General features: G+C 51.5%; 1 protein-coding gene across 1 annotated transcript in view; it reads left to right on the top strand.

Annotated features, from left to right (window-relative positions):
- lama1 (laminin, alpha 1) overlaps positions 1-21063 on the top strand; it is a 39689-nt gene extending 18626 nt beyond the window's left edge. Inside the window, exons 27-65 of the mRNA XM_036125131.1 lie at positions 55-234; positions 1036-1221; positions 1304-1431; positions 1511-1628; positions 8150-8290; positions 8376-8494; positions 8563-8652; positions 8723-8916; positions 8983-9125; positions 9647-9745; positions 9898-10009; positions 10464-10620; positions 10980-11190; positions 11305-11421; positions 11500-11663; positions 11742-11880; positions 11951-12053; positions 12152-12268; positions 12340-12522; positions 12604-12758; positions 13073-13216; positions 13425-13558; positions 13638-13788; positions 13865-13989; positions 14065-14215; positions 14287-14431; positions 14503-14644; positions 14717-14831; positions 14945-15097; positions 17443-17594; positions 17661-17852; positions 17930-18113; positions 18198-18304; positions 18411-18600; positions 18692-18841; positions 19034-19187; positions 20193-20326; positions 20459-20672; positions 20751-21063. Coding sequence (XP_035981024.1) covers positions 55-234; positions 1036-1221; positions 1304-1431; positions 1511-1628; positions 8150-8290; positions 8376-8494; positions 8563-8652; positions 8723-8916; positions 8983-9125; positions 9647-9745; positions 9898-10009; positions 10464-10620; positions 10980-11190; positions 11305-11421; positions 11500-11663; positions 11742-11880; positions 11951-12053; positions 12152-12268; positions 12340-12522; positions 12604-12758; positions 13073-13216; positions 13425-13558; positions 13638-13788; positions 13865-13989; positions 14065-14215; positions 14287-14431; positions 14503-14644; positions 14717-14831; positions 14945-15097; positions 17443-17594; positions 17661-17852; positions 17930-18113; positions 18198-18304; positions 18411-18600; positions 18692-18841; positions 19034-19187; positions 20193-20326; positions 20459-20672; positions 20751-20905 — 5748 coding nt within the window. The 3' untranslated portion in view covers positions 20906-21063. The remainder of the gene's footprint in view (positions 1-54; positions 235-1035; positions 1222-1303; positions 1432-1510; positions 1629-8149; positions 8291-8375; positions 8495-8562; positions 8653-8722; positions 8917-8982; positions 9126-9646; positions 9746-9897; positions 10010-10463; positions 10621-10979; positions 11191-11304; positions 11422-11499; positions 11664-11741; positions 11881-11950; positions 12054-12151; positions 12269-12339; positions 12523-12603; positions 12759-13072; positions 13217-13424; positions 13559-13637; positions 13789-13864; positions 13990-14064; positions 14216-14286; positions 14432-14502; positions 14645-14716; positions 14832-14944; positions 15098-17442; positions 17595-17660; positions 17853-17929; positions 18114-18197; positions 18305-18410; positions 18601-18691; positions 18842-19033; positions 19188-20192; positions 20327-20458; positions 20673-20750) is intronic.

Raw genomic sequence — 21063 nt, 5'->3', positions numbered from 1 at the left:
GAAAGCTGCAAGTACATAGACGTACTTGATCCATAATCCTTCTCCTCCCCACAGATCAGCATTGGCCGGTCTCCTGACGTCTTGTCATTGGTCAGTCTGTCCAGCCTGCAGAATGCTGTATCTGGGGTTTACCAGCAGGGCGGCGAAATGCTGCTTGACACCCGCCAGTTGAACACCACTGGGCTCGTTGGCCCCCTCTACTGGAGACTGCCCGCCGACGTTGAAGGCAACCAGGTAATGCTGACTTAGTGCCGATTTAGTAGACTTTTCATTTGTTTCTGATCAGGTTAATTTTTATAAAATATAAAAACTAAGAAATAAAAGCAATGGTTCACATGAGGAGAAAACACAGTTCAGACCAGTTACATCAACGTTCTGCAACCCGCAGCTCTTTGGACGGCCAACAGTAGCTAAAGCTCTACTTTATTTCTTTTCTAGTATTTCTAGTTTCTTTATGGAATAGTTGCTTTGAATTTTCACTAAAGAATTATACTAAAAGTAAAACATGTGTGGCACAGAGAAACAGTGCCCCCTGCAGGCTAACAGTGAAAGCTCATCTCAAATCTGAGCCCCTGTTAATCTTTTTAATTTTGACACAATTTATTGTTCGTAAATCTTTGGTCTGAGCGGCTGGATCAAGACATGATGTCAGGTTGCCTCCCCAGGATCAGGTTAACAGCTCAGCACCTGAACAGGAAGTCACTTTAAAGGTTTTCTGCCCTCCGTATGGCGCATGAAGCCAAAAGTGCTACTGGAAACATCATGGAGTAAAATGGATGATTTCATCCCTGTCAGCAGGTCTGCTGAAGTCATCCTGATTTAAAGTCCAGATCCTACCCAACAAGAACACTATGTGAAGCTGCAGGGTTTAGATGCTGCTCCTGTGAATGGTGCTGGGCTGCATTAACACACAGAGACCTGCAGGGGTCGCTGCTGCGGGCGTGTCAGCAGCTGATGTGCTTCATCCCTCCTCAGGAAACGTTTTTTTCTGTGAATCGTTTATTTACTGGAGTACCTGACTGTGTGTCTCTGCAGCTGATGTCATACGGCGGCGCGCTCTCTTACATCGTCACGTTCTACGCTGAGGACGGCTCAGGACTGTCCAATCAGGAGCCTCAGGTGCTCATGAGGGGCGGGGCTCTGAGGAAGCATGTCATCTACACTGACATGGTTGCCCCGAGCAACGGCATCGGGACACGCCATGACATCAGGCTGATGGAGGTAGGGCAGCACGGCATCCTGGGAAACGTCAGATCCAGAACAACAAAGGTGGCGGTCGGTTCTGACTGGTTCTGTTTCACAGCACGAGTGGAAATATTTTAACTCGGTGTCCCAGAGGCCGGTGAGCCGAGCCGACTTCATGTCTGTCCTCAGCAGCATTCAGTACGTCCTCATCAAGGCCTCGTACGGGACGGGGCTGCAGCAGAGCCGGTACTCATCCACGCACCACCAGAGTTCTGGTTCCGCTCCGATACGACCCCACTAACGCTGGTTCTCCCCTGTCATGAAGGATTTCTAACATTAGCGTGGAGACGGCTGTCAGGGCGGAGTCAGCTGACCCACAGGACCAGGCCAAGCTGATTGAGTACTGTCTCTGTCCACCTGGATACAGCGGACTGTCCTGCCAGGTAACGATCACTTCCTGGGTTTATCAGAACATCCTCCCAGAACCCAGCCGGTTCATGTGTTCTGCTTCCGCTGTGCGTTTAATCATTTAGAGATGATGTCATGGCTTTCTAAGCTCCTGATTGGTTGACTAGAGAATCTAAAGTAGCTGATGATGGAGGTAACGCTTCTATGTGTGACATCATAAAACCCACCAGAACATGCCCAGAGAACCTGACCCGTCTCTCTCTCTAACCCGTCTCTCTCTCTGACCCGTCTCTCTCTCATCCATCTCTCTCTGACCCGTCTCTCTCTCACCCGTCTCTCTCTGACCCGTCTCTCTCTCACCCGTCTCTCTCTCACCCGTCTCTCTCTGACCCGTCTCTCTCTCACCCGTCTCTCTCTGACCCGTCTCTCTCTGACCCGTCTCTCTCTCACCCGTCTCTCTCTGACCCATCTCTCTCTAACCCGTCTCTCTCTGACCCGTCTCTCTCTGACCCGTCTCTCTCTCACCCGTCTCTCTCTGACCCATCTCTCTCTAACCCGTCTCTCTCTGACCTGTCTCTCTCTCACCCGTCTCTCTCTGACCCGTCTCTCTCTCACCCGTCTCTCTCTGCCTTGTCTCTCTCTAACCTGTCTCTCTCACCCATCTCTCTCTAACCCATCTCTCTCTGACCCGTCTCTCTCTCTGCTCCGTCTCTCTCTGACCTGTCTCTCTCTAACCTGTCTCTCACCCATCTTTCTCTAACCCATCTCTCTCTGACCTGTCTCTCTCTGACCCGTCTCTCTCTGACCCGTCTCTCTCTAACCCGTCTCTCTCTGCCATGTCTCTCTCTAACCCGTCTCTCTCTAACCCGTCTCTCTCTCACCCATCTCTCTCTAACCCATCTCTCTCTCACCCGTCTCTCTCTCTGACCCGTCTCTCTCTCTGACTTGTCTCTCTCTGCTCCGTCTCTCTCTAACCCATCTCTCTGTAACCCGTCTCTCTCTCTCACCCGTCTCTCTCTAACCCGTCTCTCTGACCCGTCTCTCTCTGACCCGTCTCTCTCTCTGACCTGTCTCTCTCTGACCCGTCTCTCTCTAACCCGTCTCTCTCTGACCCGTCTCTCTCTCACCCATCTCTCTCTAACCCATCTCTCTCTGCTCCGTCTCTCTCTCTGACCCGTCTCTCTCTCTGACTTGTCTCTCTCTGCTCCGTCTCTCTCTAACCCATCTCTCTGTAACCCGTCTCTCTCTCTCACCCGTCTCTCTCTAACCCGTCTCTCTGACCCGTCTCTCTCTGACCTGTCTCTCTCTCACCCGTCTCTCTCTGACCCGTCTCTCTCTAACTTCAATTCAATTCAATTCAATTTTATTTATATAGCGCCAAATCATGAAACATGTCATCTCAAGGCACTTTACAAAGTCAAGTTCAATCATATTATACAGATTGGGTCAGATTATACAGATTGGTCAAAAATGTCCTATATAAGGAAACCAGTTGATTGCATCAAAGTCCCGACAAGCAGCATTCACTCCTGGGGAACCGTAGAGCCACAGGAAGAGTCATCTGCATTGTACATGGCTTTGCTGCAATCCCTCATACTGAGCAAGCATGAAGCGACAGTGGGAAGAAAAACCACCCATTAACGGGAAAAAAAAACCTCCGGCAGAACCGGGCTCAGTATGAACGGTCATCTGCCTCGACCGACTGGGGTTACAGAAGACAGAGCAGAGACACAACAAGAGAAACAAAAAAGCACAGAAGCACACATTGATCTAGTAATCTGTTCTACATTAGATGGTAGTAGCGGGTGAGCCGTCTTCTCTGGATGATGTCACAGTTAACAGAACGCCAGACCAGGTGTACCTACTATGAAGAGAAAAGAGAGAGAACAGAAAGTTAAAGCAGATATGACAACACATAATGCATAATTGAAGAACAGTAGAACTCAATGTAGTGAGAAAATTAGATCCTGATATACTCCAGTAGCCTAAGCCTATAGCAGTAAAACTATAAAGGTAGCTGAGAGTAACATGAGTCACTAGTTATAATTTTTGTCAAAAAGAAAAGTTTTAAGCCTAGTCTTAAAAGTAGACAGGGTGTCTGCCTCACGGACCAAAACTGGGAGTTGGTTCCACAGGAGAGGAGCCTGATAGCTAAAGGATCTGCCTCCCATTCTACTTTTAGAGACTCTAGGAACCACCAGCAGACCTGCAGTCTGAGAGCGAAGTGCTCTGTTAGGAACATACGGGGTAATCAGAGCTCTGATATATGATGGAGCTTGATTATTAAGGGCTTTATACGTTAGAAGAAGAATTTTAAATTCTATTCTTGATTTAACAGGAAGCCAATGAAGGGAAGCTAAAATTGGAGAAATATGATCCCTCTTGTTGATTTTCATCAGAACTCTTGCTGCAGCATTTTGGATCAGCTGAAGGCTTTGAACTGCATTTTGTGGACTTCCTGATAGTAAAGAATTACAATAGTCCAGCCTTGAAGTAACAAATGCATGGACCAGTTTTTCAGCATCACTCCTGGACAGAATGTTTCTAATTCTGGCGATATTCCGGAGGTGAAAAAAGGAAACTCTGGAAACCTGTTTAATATGGGATTTAAATGACATGTCTTGGTCAAAAATAACACCAAGATTTTTTACTTTATTACCAGAGGCCAGGTTAATGCCACCCAGATTAAGTGATTGGTTAAGAAGTTTATTTTTTGAGGACTCTGGCCCAAAGATTAAAACTTCGGTCTTGTCAGAATTTAGATGCAGGAAATTTAAAGTCATCCAGCTTTTGATGTCATCAAGACATGACTGCAGTCGAAGTAATTGATTGGATTCATCAGGATTTATGGATAAATATAGCTGAGTATCATCAGCATAACAGTGGAAATTAATCCCATGCTGTCTGATAATTTTGCCTATCGGAAGCATATATATAGTAAAGAGAATTGGTCCAAGGACTGAACCCTGTGGTACTCCACAGGTGACCCTAGAGTTTGAGGAAGATTTATTATTAACATGAACAAATTGGAATCTGTCTGACAGATAAGATTTAAACCAGCCTAATGCTTTCCCCTTAATCCCTACAGTATGTTCAAGTCTTTGTAGGAGAATATTGTGATCAACTGTATCAAACGCAGCACTGAGATCTAACAGGACAAGTATAGACACAAGTCCATTATCTGAGGCCATGAGAATATCATTAGTGACCTTCACCAGAGCTGTTTCAGTGCTATGATGAGCTCTGAAGCCTGACTGAAACTCCTCAAGTAGGTCATTACTTTGTAAATGTTCACAAAGTTGATTAGCAACTACTTTCTCAAGAATTTTAGATAAGAAAAGAAGATTAGATATAGGTCTGTAATTTACTAACTCATCTTGATCAAGAGAAGGTTTCTTAAGTAAAGGTTTAATAACAGCTACTTTCAAAACCTGTGGTACATATCCATTTACTAAGGATAGATTAATCATGTCTAAAATAGTGCCACTGATCAAAGGGAATATGTCCTTAAACAACTTGGTTGGGATTGGGTCTAACATACAGGTAGAAGGTTTAGATGAAGCTAAAATTTTAGATAGCTCAGAAAGCTTTACTGCTTCTAAACAGTTCAAACACTGCGCAGATTCTAAAGATTCCTCCAATGCTGCCTCACTTACTGAGGACGAGGTAATCATGTTTGGGAGGATGCCAATTATTTTATTTTTAATGGCATCAATTTTATTTATGAAGAATCCCATAAAATCATTACTACTGAGAGCTAAGGGAATGGATGGATCAACAGAGCTGTGGCTCTGGGTAAGTTTGGCAACTGTACTAAAGAGAAATCTAGGATTATTTTTATTCTCTTCAATTAATGATGAAAAATATGCTGCTCTAACTCTGCGGAGGGTCTTGTTATACAACAATAGTCTGTCCCTCCAGATTAAGTAGGATTCCTCTTGGTGTGTAGAGCGCCATTTTCTCTCCAATTTCCTAACATTGTGCTTCAAGGAACGCAGCTCTGAATTAAACCAAGGAGCCAGCTTCCTGTGAATAATCACCTTCTTTTTCAAGGGAGCTACATTGTCTAATGCAGAACGCAATGAGGAAGTCACATTGTTAGCAACGGTATCGATTTGTGAATGGGAAGAAACAGCAATGCTGCCATCTACAGGGCATTTCTGCAATACTGAGGATATTAAGAAGGGGACAGACTCTTTAAGTTTTGATACAGCATTATCCGATAAAAATCTACTATAATGGAACCCTCTTTTGGGGGTGGAGAATTCAGTTAGATTAAACTCAAATGTTATTAAAAAATGATCAGACAGGACAGGGTTGTGAGGAAATACTGTTAATTCTTCACAATCAATGCCATATGTCAGCACAAGGTCTAAAGTATGGAGCCGAGAGTGCGTCGGTTCATGCACATTTTGAGCAAAACCAATTGAATCTAGGATAGTTTTAAAGGCTACACTAAGGTTATCACATTCAGTGTCAACATGGATGTTAAAATCACCCACTATAATAGCCTTATCAGTATTTAACACCAAATCAGATAAGAAATCTGACAACTCATCCAAAAACTGAGTGTAAGGGCCTGGTGGACGATACAAAACAACAAACAGAAGAGGTTTTATTGCTTTGCAGTTTGGATGAGGGAAACTGAGGGTTAAATGTTCAAAAGAACTGTAATTATTAGTTGGCCTGGGACTAATTAATAAATCAGACTGAAAGATAGTTGCCACTCCTCCTCCTCTTCCCACAGATCTGGGAATGTGGAAATTTGAATAACTGGAGGGAGTTGACTCATTTATACTAACGTAGTCCTCTTGTAGCCAGGTTTCTGTGAGACAAAACAAATCAATCTGATTATCAGAAATCAATTAATTAACTAACAAAGTCTTTGGAGGGAGAGACCTTATATTTAATAGACCACATTTTATTATTTTATTTTTAGGTTCAAGGTGAACCATATTGATTTTTATTAGGTTTTTATGATTTGTTCCTTTTAGATCAGTTTTTGATCTGTTAAGTTTTGGCCGTGGGAAAGACACCGTCTCAATAGGATAATGGGTGGGTAACAGTACAGAAGCTGCAGAGAGGTGTGTTAAACTACAGCTCTGCTTCCTGGTCTGGACCCTGGGTTGTCAGCATTTAGGAGAACTAATAAATCCGGCCAGATTCCTAGAAAGAAGAGCTGCACCATCCAAAGTAGGATGGATGCCGTCTCTCCGGATCAGACCAGGTTTTCCCCAGAAAGTTCTCCAGTTATCAATGTAGCCCACGTCGTTTTCTGGACACCACCTAGACAACCAGCGGTTGAATGATGACATGCGGCTAAACATGTCATCACTGGTCAGATCAGGCAGGGGACCAGAGAAAATTACAGAGTCCGACATAGTTTTAGCAAACTCACAAACCGAAGCAACACCAACTTTGGTGACCTCTGATCGGCGTGACCGGGTGTCATTACCGCCAGCGTGAATAACAATTTTGCGGTATTTACGCTTATCCTTAGCCAGTAGTTTTAGGTAGGATTCTATGTCGCCTGTTCTGGCCCCTGGTAGGCATTTAACTATGGTCCCTGGTTTCTTTAGTGCCACATTTCTTATTATGGAGCTGCCAATAATTAAGGTCGGCTCCTCGGCGAGATTGTCGCTCAGAGGGGAAAATTTATTAGAAACGCAGATGGGTTGGTGGTGATCTGGGGTCTGTAATCTAGAGCTATGCTTCCTACGAACTGTCACCCAGCCAGCCTGGTTACCAGGCTGCTCGGGTGCTACTGCTTTAGGTTCGCTACGTGAAGTTACTCTATGCGGCTCCGCGCTAGCAAAAGAGCGGCTATCAGCTGGTTTTTCAACAGCACGGAGCCGGGTCTCCAATTCTGACACCCTCGCCTCCAAAGCTACAAAGACACTACATTTATTACATGTACCATCATCACTAAAGGAGGCAGAGGAATAACTGAACATCTGACACAGAGAGCAGCAGATAGGAGACTTAGTCAGGGACGGAGAAGCCATTATGAGGCTAAGGCTTGGCTAGCGCTAGGCTAGCGCTAGGCTAAAGCTAGGCTAACGCCCTATTATCACGCCAAAGAACAAACCGTGTGAAACACGAGGAGTTCCCAAACGTGATGAGCAGCCACAGACAATGTTTTAAAAGTGCTTATGTTTGGAAACAGATGTTACAGCAAAGAGGTTTAAAGATAAAAAGCGAGAGAGCCTGGAGCAAAGCTCCGTCGTTCACACAGCAACAACAGGAAGTGACGCAATATGCCTTACCGCAAACAGGAAGCCGTCTCTCTCTCTGACCTGTCTCTCTCTAACCTGTCTCTCTCACCCATCTCTCTCTAACCCATCTCTCTCTCACCCGTCTCTCTCTGACCCGTCTCTCTCTCACCTCTCTCTCTGACCCGTCTCTCTCTCTGACCCGTCTCTCTCTCTCTGACCTGTCTCTCTCTCACCCGTCTCTCTCTGACCCGTCTCTCTCTGACCCGTCTCTCTCTCTCTGACCCGTCTCTCTCTCACCTCTCTCTCTCTCACCCATCTCTCTCTGACCCGTCTGTCTGCAGGACTGTGCAGCAGGGTTTTTCCGGCAGCCTCAGTCTGAGCTCCCAGCTCTCAGCCTGAAGACGCTGACGGTGCGTCCGTGTCTTCCCTGTCGCTGCAACAACCACAGTGTGAGCTGTGACCCAATGACAGGAGCCTGCCAGGTAACCTCTGAGTCCAGGTGGACGTCGTCCTCCAGAAACGGCGCCCCCTGGTGCTCACATTCAGCGCTGCCTCTCGTTTGTTCAGGACTGCCAGCATCACACCAGCGGGCCGCAGTGTGAGGTCTGCGTCCCGGGTTACTATAGAAACATCAGCGGCTCTGCCAGCGACTGTTCTCCGTGCGCCTGCCCCCTGGTGGACAACAGGTGAACGACAGCATGCTCTTTCACGTCATGTTTGATGGGTTCTCGGTTCTAACGGGTCGGTTCTCCAGTTTCAGCCCCACCTGTGTGTCAGATGGACCTGTGGGAGATTTCCGCTGCACCTCCTGTCTCCCTGGATATGAAGGCAGACACTGTGAGAGGTGAGGCATCACTCCTGCAGGTACCCCGTGTCTCACCTGCTGCCAAGTCACATGGGCTCTCATCTGGCAGGTGTTCTGCGGGTTACCATGGTAACCCTACCTGGCCAGGCGGCGTCTGTTCGCCTTGCGGCTGCAGCGGGTGGGGCTCCCTCCATCAGGTGTGTGACGAGCTCACAGGACAGTGTGAGTGCAAGCCTGGGGTCAGAGGTCAGTCATGTGACCAGTGTGAGGAGCGCCATGTCCTGCAGGAGGAGGAGTGTGTATGTGAGTACCTGCATAACACACACACCTGCATGGCGTCAGAGCCCGCCTCACCTTTCTCTCCCTCAGCTTGTGATGATGGCTGCACCGGCGTTCTGCTCGACAACCTGGACACACTCAGCCGCCACTTCCTGTCTGTCAACCTCAGCGCCATCGCCACGGGGCCTTACCGCCAGCTGGCGCTGTTGGAGAATCGGACTCACAATCTCAAGGTAAACAACTGACCGTCACCTGCTTTACTGATCAAGATCTCTGGTGGTCCAGGTGTTACGAGTCCGTTCAGTGGCAACGATCCGGGTCTGATTTACAGTTTCAGGTTCTACCTGGTTCTGGTCTCCAGTTTCAGGTTCTACCTGGTTCTGGTATTCTGTTTCAGGTTCTACCTGGTTCTGGTATTCTGTTTCAGGTTCTACCTGGTTCTGGTCTCCAGTTTCAGGTTCTGCCTGGTTCTGGTATTCTGTTTCAGGTTCTACCTGGTTCTGGTATTCTGTTTCAGGTTCTACCTGGTTCTGGTCTCCAGTTTCAGGTTCTGCCTGGTTCTGGTCTCCAGGTTCAGGTTCTGCCTGGGTCCATTCTCCAGGTTCATGTTGTACGTGGGTCCATTCTCTATTTTCAGGTTCTACCTGGTTCTGGTCTCCAGTTTCAGGTTCTGCCTGGGTCCGTTCTCCAGGTTCAATGTCCCCTCCTGTCTCTTTGTGGACTGTTGATGAAATGTGTCCTGCTCTGTGTCCAGGCTGAGATTTCTCCAAACAGAATCTTGGAGTCACACCTGTCCAGATTGGATGAGGACTTCCATCGGTTGACCTCTGAGCTCAGCACTTTGCAGCAGCAGGTAATCACACATAATGGGTTCTAAACAAAAGAAAACCATGTGAGAGGACCCTGGTGGGTCAGGACCGGGTTGGAGAGGAGGAACCCACAACCTTAGAAAATGAGAGTTCAGCAGGGCGACTCATGATGATTATCTGTGTGCTGATTGGCCAGGTGACACGTCTGTCTGAGAACCTGATGGATCTTCACATCTCCACCAACGGCAGCTGGTCCCACAGCGCGCTGCTGCTGGGGCGAGTCAGAGGACTTCAGGACAGCGTCCAGGGTAAAGAGCCACAGCAGGACTACAATAAAATTATCATTTATGTCAGACCCCAGGGATGTTCTACTGCAATTAAATGTCAATAAGCAGGTAGTCGCTGTAAAAGTTTTAACGTTCCAAGCAAACATAGACCGGTGAAACCCGGTAACCGGGCCAGTAGGTGGTACCGGGAGAGAAAGGTGGACCTTGGAGTCCAGGACGTGGGCAGAAGGTCACAGAGGTGAGGAGAAGAACCACCGTGAATACAGAGACGTTGTTGGACCACGGTGAGAGTTCTGGTAACGAGTCGGGCCGCTGGGTTGGTACCAGCAGAGATGTGACGGTACCATGGCCAGGGTGGCAGTGGTTCTGGTCATGAAATGAAAGTAAAGTTCTCAGTAATCACGTCTTACCGAGAGAACCTGGAGAGTAACCAGAACCAGCTACGGCTAATGCTGCTGCTTTGTGATTGGCTCAGCCCTGCAGACGGAGGCGGAGCATCTGAACCTGACCAATGAGGACGAGCTCGGTGTGGACAACAGGACCCGTCTGCTGGAGGAGGCGGAGTCCATGCTGCGCGCCATCAGAGGCGTGAACCTCACAGCCGCCCGCTCAGCAGCCAATCAGGAGCTCAGGTGGGTCTTCTGTTTCTGAACCGGTCCGAGCCCGTCTGGGTGGCGTTCGCCGGTTCCTCCTGTTTAAAGGTGTCTCTGACTTCCTGGTTCCACCTGTTGGCTCTTTGTGATGCTTTGGCTGAAACCCTGCAGAGATTCAGGTCCTCTGCTTCCTGCAGCCTCATCCTCCTCTGTCTCACCGGTTGAAGGGGGGGGGGGGGGGGGGGGCTTGGGGCAAGCTGACTGCAGCGCTCAGAGTAGCACACACCTGGCAGAACACCTGGCAGAACACCTGGCAGAACACCTGCATGGCTCTTTGAGCTCTGACGCATAATTAATGAATATTTTCATCATCTTCTCCCAACCCTGTGTCTCTGCAGCTTCTCCAAGTCTCTGCTCGACTCGCTGCAGCTGGATTTGCTGTCCAGGTGGGCTGCAGGTGAAGACAGGCCCCGCCTCCTCGCCAACTCCCTCCATGTTGCCGTGACAACCCTGCAGCGTGCGAGCGCTCATCTTAGCGAAGCTGCACGGCGAAACGCAGAAACGCACGACCTTCTGGACGCTGCTGGGACTCTGCAGCGCCGCCACCAGGTGAGCTCACAGCAGCAGCCAGGTGGGCTCCTGGGGGCCTCAGAGGGGGAGGCCCAGCTACCACCACCAGAACCTTGAATGATTTGGCTCTGTGTCTGTTGCTCTCTGGGTCAGGCGGGCCTTCAGAACCTGAGTTCTGGGTTCCTGTCGGTGGAGCGGAGGATGGAGGACAGTCAGCTCCTGCTGGAGGACACCCTCAGCCTGACTGCAGAGTTGACCAACAGCAGCGCAGTAAGACCCGCCCTGTCCAACAGAACCTCTGACCCATGTTTGGACCTGATGGCTGATGTGTGCCCTCCTCCTGACCAGCAGGTGGAGCTGTTGGCCAGCCAGCTCCATCAGTGGCGTCCTCTGCTCAGGAAACAGGTGGAGGCTTTGGTGGTCGGCCTGAAAGTCACCGATGCTCTTGAAAACGTTTACCGTGCAGAGAGCCACGCCCGCCAGCTCCACAGCCACGCCCACTCTCTGCACAGGTAAAGTGTGTCTGTTGGGGGGGGGGGGGGGTATTTCTAGGGGTTCTCCTTTAAAACATCCAACCTTATCTCCTCCAGCTCCATGACGTCAGTGTTTAACGTGTCCCTCAACACCACCCAGATGGCCCATCTTGACGATGACATCACACAGCGAGTTGACTCCGCCCACCAGGCGGCCTCGTCAGGCCTCACCTCTGCTTCTCTGGCGCTCAACGCGGTACTGAGATCTCAGCAGCAGAGGAACCACGCCCCGTTTCCCGCCCAGCTAACCTGTCTCTGTGTTTCAGACTGTCCAATCAGGACGGACCCTGTCAGAGGAGGGCGGAGTCAGACTGAACAGCTCCTCCGGTGTTTTAGAGGAGAGTCTGCAGGTCAGCAGCATGGCTGAAGGTGTGTTTCAGCTTAAACCTGTTCAGGAACATCTGGGTCTGTTCGGACCGGTGCCTCGTCTCTTCTTCTGTGGTTCAGAGATGTTTTCCTGTCCTCAGGGCTGCAGATTAACGTCTCCATGATAACCACCAGACTGAGACTGGTCAGAGACGGCTTGCAGAACTTCAGCCGGCTGCTTGGCCAGCCAATCAGAGCGCTGCACAGCCTCCCTAATGGTGAGACAGCCGACGATGCGCTGATGCGGCCGTTTAACGTTTAACTCATGAAGACTAACCGTGTGCTTCAGGTTCGTCCAGGTCAGTCCAGCTGGCTCAGGATCGGGCCGCAGCAGCCCGCTCTGGTCTGCAGGGGGCGCTGCAGAGGCTGCAGAGACTCAGGCAGCAGCTGCAGGATTCTTCTTCTGTGGTGGAAAAGACGAACATCACAGTGAGGGAGACGAACGGCCTGATGGGTCAAGCTCAGACTGCAGGTCAGTCAGAACCTCCGCCGCCAACCTGCCGCGTCAGAAACTAAGCGGGGAGATAACACGTCCTGTTTCCTGTTTGCTTAGCCAATGAGGCGCAGCGCAGACTGGAGGAGGCGGAGCATCGCACACAGCATCTGATGGAAAGGATAAAGCCCCTGAGCATGCTGGGAGAAACCTTGAGCAGGAATCTGTCTGACATCAGAGAACTGATCGACCAGGCCCGGCGGCAGGCAGCATCGGTACTGAAACCAGAGGCGCATGTCTGGTCTCCTGCACCGAGACCAGGAGGAGAGAAGGAGGAGAGAAGGAGGGAGAGAAGGAGGAGAGAAGGAGGGAGAGGAGGAGGGAGAGAAGGAGGAGAGAAGGAGGGTGTCTCAAGATGAAAAAGCAGCTGGGGGCGGGGCTTACAGTTCAACCTAAACGAGTTTACAGAGATCCTTTAACTGAGTCTCATAGCAGCGTAATCTGCAGCATGTCTATCATCAACTGTAACTTTACCACTAGGTGGCGCTACAGCCTGATGAAAAATGTGACGCGTTTGTGATGTCATCAGATAAAGGTGGCGGTGCAGGTGGACAGAGACTGCGTTCGCTCCTACAGACCAGCTCTGCAGTCCAGCAACTTCAACACCCTGAGTCTGATCCTGAAGACGTCCCATCCCAACAACCTGCTCTTCTACCTGGGCAGCAACACCACGGTACACACACCTGTACACACCTGTACACACACACCTGCACACACACACCTGTACACACCTATATACACACACACTGATTAGCGTAATCGATGGTGGGACCTCTGTGCTCGTTAGCTGCAGGATCCAAACATCCATCCTCTCTGAACCGACATCGCTTCCATTCATTTATCTGCGCTCAAACCCTAAGGAAGTTGTGTCGATGTTTCAGGTGGACTTCCTGGCCGTAGAGATGCATCATGGGAAGGTTTCCCTGCTTTGGAACCTGGGCTCCGGCACAACACGACTGCATTTTCCTGAAACGGACATCAGCAACAACCGATGGACCAAAATCAACGCCACCAGGTAGAACACCTCCGGACACCTTCAGGTTCTGTCTCTGTGATTTCTGTCTGGGTGATGATGTCATCGATGATGTCACCAGGTTCGGGGCCCACGCCGCTCTGTCCGTGCATCAGCTGGACTCTGAGTCGGCTCCTCTGCCCGCAGTGACATCATCTTCACAGGGATCCTCGCGGGTTTTAGACATCGACAGGAACACGGTGATCCACATCGGAGGAATGGCTTCCTCTCAGGTAACCGCCCCCCTGTCAGGTGAGCAGGTGTGTGAGGTCTCTCAGGTAATAGCTCAGCGTCTGTGTGTGATGGCAGCGTCCTGCAGGGCTGCACTCCTCCACCTTCAGGGGTTGCCTGGGCGAAGCCTCGCTGAACGAGAGAAACATCGGCCTGTGGAGCTACGACAGCCGGGAGGGGAAGTGCGGCGGCTGCTTCAGCAGGTGAAGCTCAGGTCTCACAGACACCTGGGTTAAAGCCACAGGCCTCTTTCTCACCTGTCTCTGCATGCTTCCCAGTCCCCAGGCAGAGGAGACTTCCTTCTACTTCGATGGCTCTGGGTTCTCCGTGGTGCAGAAGCCTCTGAGAGCCACCTCCACCTCTATCGTGCTGCTGTTTAAAACTCTGTCTCCAGGTGGACTGCTGCTCTACCTGGCCTCCAACAACACGGTAAAACACACACCCACCTTCAACACCTTTACTTTGAAGGAGACACATAATGACCTCACTTTTTCCTCCAGAGGGACTTCCTGTCTCTGGAGCTGGTGGAGGGACATGTCCGTCTGATCTTTGATCTGGGCTCAGGGGCTCTAACCCAGACCTCCACCAGGAAGTACAACTCAGGGGTTTGGTACAAGGTCACCCTGCAGAGGAACAAACGCAAAGGTACGTCAGGCAGCGAACGCCGCCGCTGACGGCTTCTGGGCTGTTGCCCTGACGGCGGACTCTGTGTGCAGGTTACCTGTCCATCATGGCGGCAGGCCAGTCGGCGGAGAAGGAGGTGCTGGAGGCGGAGTCTCCGGGAACTGCCTCCGACCTGAACCGCTACGATCTGGACCCGATCTACATCGGAGGGTTTCCTTCCTCCAGACCAATCAGGTCGGTTAGCTGAAGATCACCTGAGAAGATGTGTGATGAACTTTATCCTCACCTGTCACCTGTGGTTGCTAGGCGACAGGTGGTGTCCCGGGCATATGTCGGCTGCATAAAGAATGTGGAGATTGCCCGGTCCAACTTTGACCTGCTGCAGGACGCACACGGGGTCCGCAAGGGCTGCGTTCTAAAGGTACGTTAACCTGTCAGCTGACTCCGCCCCCAACCCTTCAATCAAGCAGCCAATGAGAGCAGTCGATGAGCAACACCTTCCCTGAGCTGATTGGTTGTTTGTTGGTTTGTCAGGCGGTGAGGAGCGTCTCTCTGCTGTCTGGAGGATTCGTCCAGGTCGCTCCTCCGTCGTTCAGTCAGGAGGCGGAGCTTCTCTTTACCTTCTCCTCCAACAACCAATCAGGAGTCCTGCTGGCAGCCTTCAGCGATGACCGACCACACAGACAGGTGAGCTCCAGGTGGACGGGTTCCTGCCTGCATCTGTGACCTAATCGAGCAGCTCGCCTCGGAGTCTGAGGTGATCCGGACAGAACCTGATAATAGTTCTATGCACCTGCTTTAAGGGGCGACCCGTTCTCTGCTGCTCCTCCACCTTAGAGCTGCTCCTCCACCTTAGAGCTGCTCCTCCACCTCAGATCTGCTCCTCCACCTTAGAGCTGCTCCTCCACCTCAGATCTGCTCCTCCACCTTAGAGCTGCTCCTCCACCTTAGAGCTGCTCCTCCACCTCAGATCTGCTCCTCCACCTTAGAGCTGCTCCTCCACCTCAGATCTGCTCCTCCACCTCAGAGCTGCTCCTCCACCTCAGAAACCTTAGAGCTGCTCCTCCACCTCAGAGCTGCTCCTCCACCTTAGAGCTGCTCCTCCACCTCAGAGCTGCTCCTGCACCTTAGAGCTGCTCCTCCACCTTAGAGCTGCTCCTCCACCTTAGAGCTGCTCCTCCACCTCAGAGCTGCTCCTCCACCTCAGACACCTTAGAGCTGCTCCTCCACCTCAGAGCTGCTCCTCCACCTCAGAGCTGCTCCTCCACCTCAGAGCTGCTCCTCCACCTTAGAGCTGCTCCTCCACCTCAGAGCTGCTCCTCCACCTCAGACACCTTAGAGCTGCTCCTCCACCTCGAAGCTGCTCCTCCACCTCAGAGCTGCTCCTCCACCTTAGAGCTGCTCCTCCACCTTAGAGCTGCTCCTCCACCTTAGAGCTGCTCCTCCACTTCAGAGCTGCTCCTCCACCTTAGAGCTGCTCCTCCACCTCAGAGCTGCTCCTCCACCTCATTACTGCTCCTCCACCTTAGAGCTGCTCCTCCACCTCAGAGCTGCTCCTCCACCTTAGAGCTGCTCCTCCACCTCAGACACCTTAGAGCTGCTCCTCCACCTCGGAGCTGCTCCTCCACCTCAGAGCTGCTCCTCCACTTCAGAGCTGCTCCTCCACCTTAGAGCTGCTCCTCCACCTTAGAGCTGCTCCTCCACCTCGGAGCTGCTCCTCCACCTTAGAGCTGTTCCTCCACCTTAGAGCTGCTCCTCCACTTCAGAGCTGCTCCTCCACCTCAGAGCTGCTCCTCCACTTCAGAGCTGCTCCTCCACCTTAGAGCTGCTCCTCCACCTCGGAGCTGCTCCTCCACCTTAGAGCTGCTCCTCCACTTCAGAGCTGCTCCTCCACCTCAGAGCTGCTCCTCCACCTTAGAGCTGCTCCTCCACCTCAGAGCTGCTCCTCCACCTCATTACTGCTCCTCCACCTTAGAGCTGCTCCTCCACCTCAGAGCTGCTCCTCCACCTTAGAGCTGCTCCTCCACCTCAGAGCTGCTCCTCCACCTCAGACACCTTAGAGCTGCTCCTCCACCTCAGAGCTGCTCCTCCACTTCAGAGCTGCTCCTCCACCTTAGAGCTGCTCCTCCACCTTAGAGCTGCTCCTCCACTTCAGAGCTGCTCCTCCACCTCAGAGCTGCTCCTCCACTTCAGAGCTGCTCCTCCACCTTAGAGCTGCTCCTCCGCCTTAGAGCTGCTCCTCCACCTCGGAGCTGCTCCTCCACCTAAGAGCTGCTGCTCCACCTTAGAGCTGCTCCTCCACCTCAGAGCTGCTCCTCCACCTCGGAGCTGCTCCTCCACCTAAGAGCTGCTGCTCCACCTTATAGCTGCTCCTCCACCTCGGAGCTGCTCCTCCACCTTAGAGCTGCTCCTCCACCTCAGAGCTGCTCCTCCACCTTAGAGCTGCTCCTCCACCTCAGAGCTGCTCCTCCACCTCAGACACCTTAGAGCTGCTCCTCCACCTCGGAGCTGCTCCTCCACCTCAGAGCTGCTCCTCCACTTCAGAGCTGCTCCTCCACCTTAGAGCTGCTCCTCCACCTTAGAGCTGCTCCTCCACCTCGGAGCTGCTCCTCCACCTTAGAGCTGTTCCTCCACCTTAGAGCTGCTCCTCCACTTCAGAGCTGCTCCTCCACCTCAGAGCTGCTCCTCCACTTCAGAGCTGCTCCTCCACCTTAGAGCTGCTCCTCCGCCTTAGAGCTGCTCCTCCACCTCGGAGCTGCTCCTCCACCTTAGAGCTGCTCCTCCACCTCAGAGCAGCTCCTCCACCTTGGAGCTGGCTCCTCCACCTTAGAGCTGCTCCTCCACCTTAGAGCTGCTCCTCCACCTTAGAGCAGACTTCCTGCTGGACTCAGTCGATGTTTAAAGCTTCCTCGGTTTAAACGAGCGTTCTAGCGTTGCCTCTTCTTTTACTGCTCTGTTGTCTTATGTTGTGTTTTTATTACTCTGCGCTGCAGAAGTAAAACTTACTTACCTGCTGTGTTCTGTGTGCGCAGCACTTCCTGTCGCTTCACCTGGTCTCAGGTAGTGTAGAGGCGGAGCTCGGTGTTGTAGGCGGAGCCTCACGGAAGGTTTCAGTAGCAAAGGCTGATGGGGAATCATTCAGCGATGGAGGACAACACTCAGTGATTTTGACGGTCAACAGGAAGTAGGTGTTGCTATGGAAACCATCTCCTGCTCTCCACCTGAACGAGCCGTCTCACCTGTCTCCCAGGTCTCTCTCCCTACAGGTGGAAGATGAACACCTGAAGTCGGTCTCTCTGACAGGAGGATTCTCGCGGCTGTCTCCGTCCTCTCTGTTCATTGGTGGGCTGCCGCCTGAGAAGGAGCCCCGTCTGCCAATCAGATTGCGTGTTTTATCCCAGCGGTTTAGAGGCTGCATCCAACACCTGGTGATGGGCGGAGCGTAAGTCTTTCTCACGCACGGTGGCAGCGTGCCCTCTGCCTGATTGGCTAACGGCTGTTGTGGGCGGCTCTCTGCAGGCTGGTAGACCTATCAGTCGCCGTGAGATACCAGGGGGCGGAGCTTAACAGCTGCCTGCTGGAGAGGAGCGCTGCGGGCGCGGTACTTCCTGAAGACCCCGATGTTGAAGCAACACCTGGTCCAGCACACCTGCCACTAGCTCCGCCCACACACCTGAGTGCCCTCACAGCTGGCGCACTGACGGTAAGGCTCATGGTTGATGGCTGGAGGTGTTGCTGGGCGCTCACTGGTGGCTGATGGGAAACTGCTGGTCGGTTTGTGTTGCAGTGTGCGTTGGACCAGGACCCGTCCTTCCTGCCGTCAGCGGTCCAGTTCGGTCTGTCCAGGCGCAGTCACATGACCTTCATCATCGACCCCAGCACGGTCCGAAAGAGGTTGGCCTCCCCGAGTTTTACGAGACAAAATATTCCTGCACCAAACAGTTGTCCCTCATGTGTCCCTCATCATTGTCTCTGCATTGTTACGGCTCTTTGTCGTCAGCGTGGCGGTGAGGATGTCGGTTCGAAGCCATGCTCTGGATGGCTTGATGCTCCTCCTGTCTGACTCCAAGCAGATGGACTTTGTTGTCCTCAGCCTTAAAGGGGGACGGGTCAGGTTGTCCGCTGACCTGGGGAAGGGCCCGTCCTCCGTCGTCTCGTCTGTTGCCGTCAGTGATGGAAGGTGGCACACTGTGAGTCGGTCCCCACATGAACATCTTCATATCAGAGCACCTTAAACAGAAAGGTGCCGGTTTGAACTCTGCGTGTCTGACTGGCCCTCAGGTGAGTGCAGAGGTGAGCAGGAAGTCTGTGTCAGTGACGGTGGACGGTTCTGTCCCGGCGTCCGTCTCCATCAGAGGGAACCAGCTGGATGTGGACAAGTTACTTTTCCTTGGAGGTTTCCCTCCCGGTGTGAACAGCAGGAGGATCAGTGTAAGGCCGCCACTTTATAACCGTTTGTGACATCACAAATATTTTACACCAATCAGGGTTCACCAGTGTGACGGTTTATCTGCTAACTTTGTTTAAAAAGACACCTAAGATACCTGAAACCATCAATGTCTGACTGTCTGTCTACCCACCTGTTTCCCCACCTGTCTGTCTGCCCACCTGTCTGTCTCCCAGGTCACCAGCAGCTTCTCAGGTTGTGTCCGGTCCATCAGTCTCAATGGCCACCTGTTGGATTTGTCTCAGCCGAGTTCTCAGCATGATGTCACTTCCTGCTTCCCCAAGGATCAGAAAGGAAGTTACTTTAACGGGAGCGGACACGCTGAGCTGAGTGAGTCCTTGGTGGAGCTGGTTCTCTCCAGCAGGGTGGAACCAGAACCAGGGGTTCTGTTTCAGCATCTGTAGAACCTTTGATCTTGCTGGGGTCCCTTGGAGTGAACCAGAGGAAAGGCTTGAAACGGCACTCAGTCCTGAAACCGGTTCAGAGGTCCGATTCAAGAGCAGGATGTCAGCTGACGGTTCCATCTCACGCTTCATTGGGTCACCAATCAATTAACCAATCAATCAACCAATCAGCTTTATTTCTAGAGCAGCGACTGTTGACCCTTTGGATTTCATCACTTATTATATTATATTATTATTAATAGAAAACCAGCGAAGCATGAACGAGGAGTTTTGTAGGGATTTTTTTATTTGAGTCTTGTCTCATTTAGCCCAGTGATGGTTCTAAAACTAGATTATTCTGTTTAAACGGACGGGACCAGAAACCCAAAGCAACCCTGGAACCGAGCAGAAAGCCAAACAGACTAAACTCTGGGCTGCTGGATCAGAACCACCCCTTGTCATCTTGCAGCGTCTTCTCCACCGTCTGGGCCGTGGAGTCTGGATCTCATTCGAAGCATTCATGGTGATTCTGCGCCCTGAGATGTTGTTCTGATCCTGGAAGAGCCCGGATCTTCAGTCTTAGGAAAATAAATGTACCTCTTCAGTCTTAGAGGACTCAAATGCCTGACTTTATCATGTATGTAACCTTTATTTATCCAGGTAACGCTCACTGAGGTTAAACCTGACCAAGATCAGCGTCTGGCACCGTCTGACTTTATAATCTCAGTAAACATCATGCAAATGTCTGAAGTCACAACGTCTGCTTTAAGTTGTAAATTTATGCCTTTATCACAGAAAATTATTCTTTATTTCTTACAAACATCAGAGAATATCGAAGCATTTTTCTTGTGAATATGTGAAATTGATCTTTCTGGGTTTTAAAGTGTAAACGGATCCAGGTCTGCGTGTTCCTCACCTGTCTGAGCCAACCTGTGCGTGTTTCTGCCTGCAGTGCATGATGGGTATAAGGTCGGCGCTGAGCTGTCGGTGTCGCTGGAGTTCAGAACCAGCCAACCAGAAGGAGTCTTTCTGGGCATCAGCAGCGCCAAGGTGGATGCTGTTGGGCTGGAGATGGTTGATGGACAGGTGAGCTACCTGCCTGACCAGCTGACCTTCCTCAGTGTCACACGGACTGGGAGGTCATCACTGATTGGCTGCCACCTGCAGACAGCCCTGGTTTACCTGCTGAGCTGAAGGTCTTCCTGAATGTCTCCCCAGGTGGTGTTCAACGTGAACAACGGGGCGGGGCGGGTCTCGGCGCGCTCCGGCGGTCCGATGCTGTGCGACGGGCGGTGGCACCGGCTGCTGGCCAGGAAAACGAAGCACGCCCTGACGCTGAGCATAGACGGCACTGAATACCACACCCCCAACCCTTACCCACAATCCACCTCTGCCGAGACCAACAACCCCGTGTATCTGGGGGGATATCCAGGTGAGAGCAGCTGGAGTCCTGAACCAGAGGAACACCTGGGGAACACCTGAGGCTCTAACCTGTCTGTCTCTGCTGCAGCCGGCGTTAAACAGAACGGCCTGACGGTCAGGTCCTCCTTCAGGGGGTGTCTGAGGAACCCGCAGCTCTCCAAGGCTCACCTGAACATCCCTCTGGATCTCAGCACCGCCCACTACCTGTCGGGCGTCACTCCTGATTCCTGCCCTGCTGCGTAGCCGCCGTCACACACCTGGCTGAGGTGTTTGAGGAGCTGGGCGCTCTCTGGTTGATCTTCTGATGATTACTGGGATGTTTTTAATGTTGAGAACCTGAAAACCAGCTTCCTTAGACTGACATCATCCACACTGTGATTAAACATGCATAAACAAATCAA

This window comes from Fundulus heteroclitus, chromosome 21, assembly GCF_011125445.2.
Source record: "Fundulus heteroclitus isolate FHET01 chromosome 21, MU-UCD_Fhet_4.1, whole genome shotgun sequence".
NCBI lineage: Eukaryota > Metazoa > Chordata > Actinopteri > Cyprinodontiformes > Fundulidae > Fundulus > Fundulus heteroclitus.
Note: the sequence above shows the minus strand (reverse complement) of the source record. Positions and strands in the feature narration are given on the sequence as shown.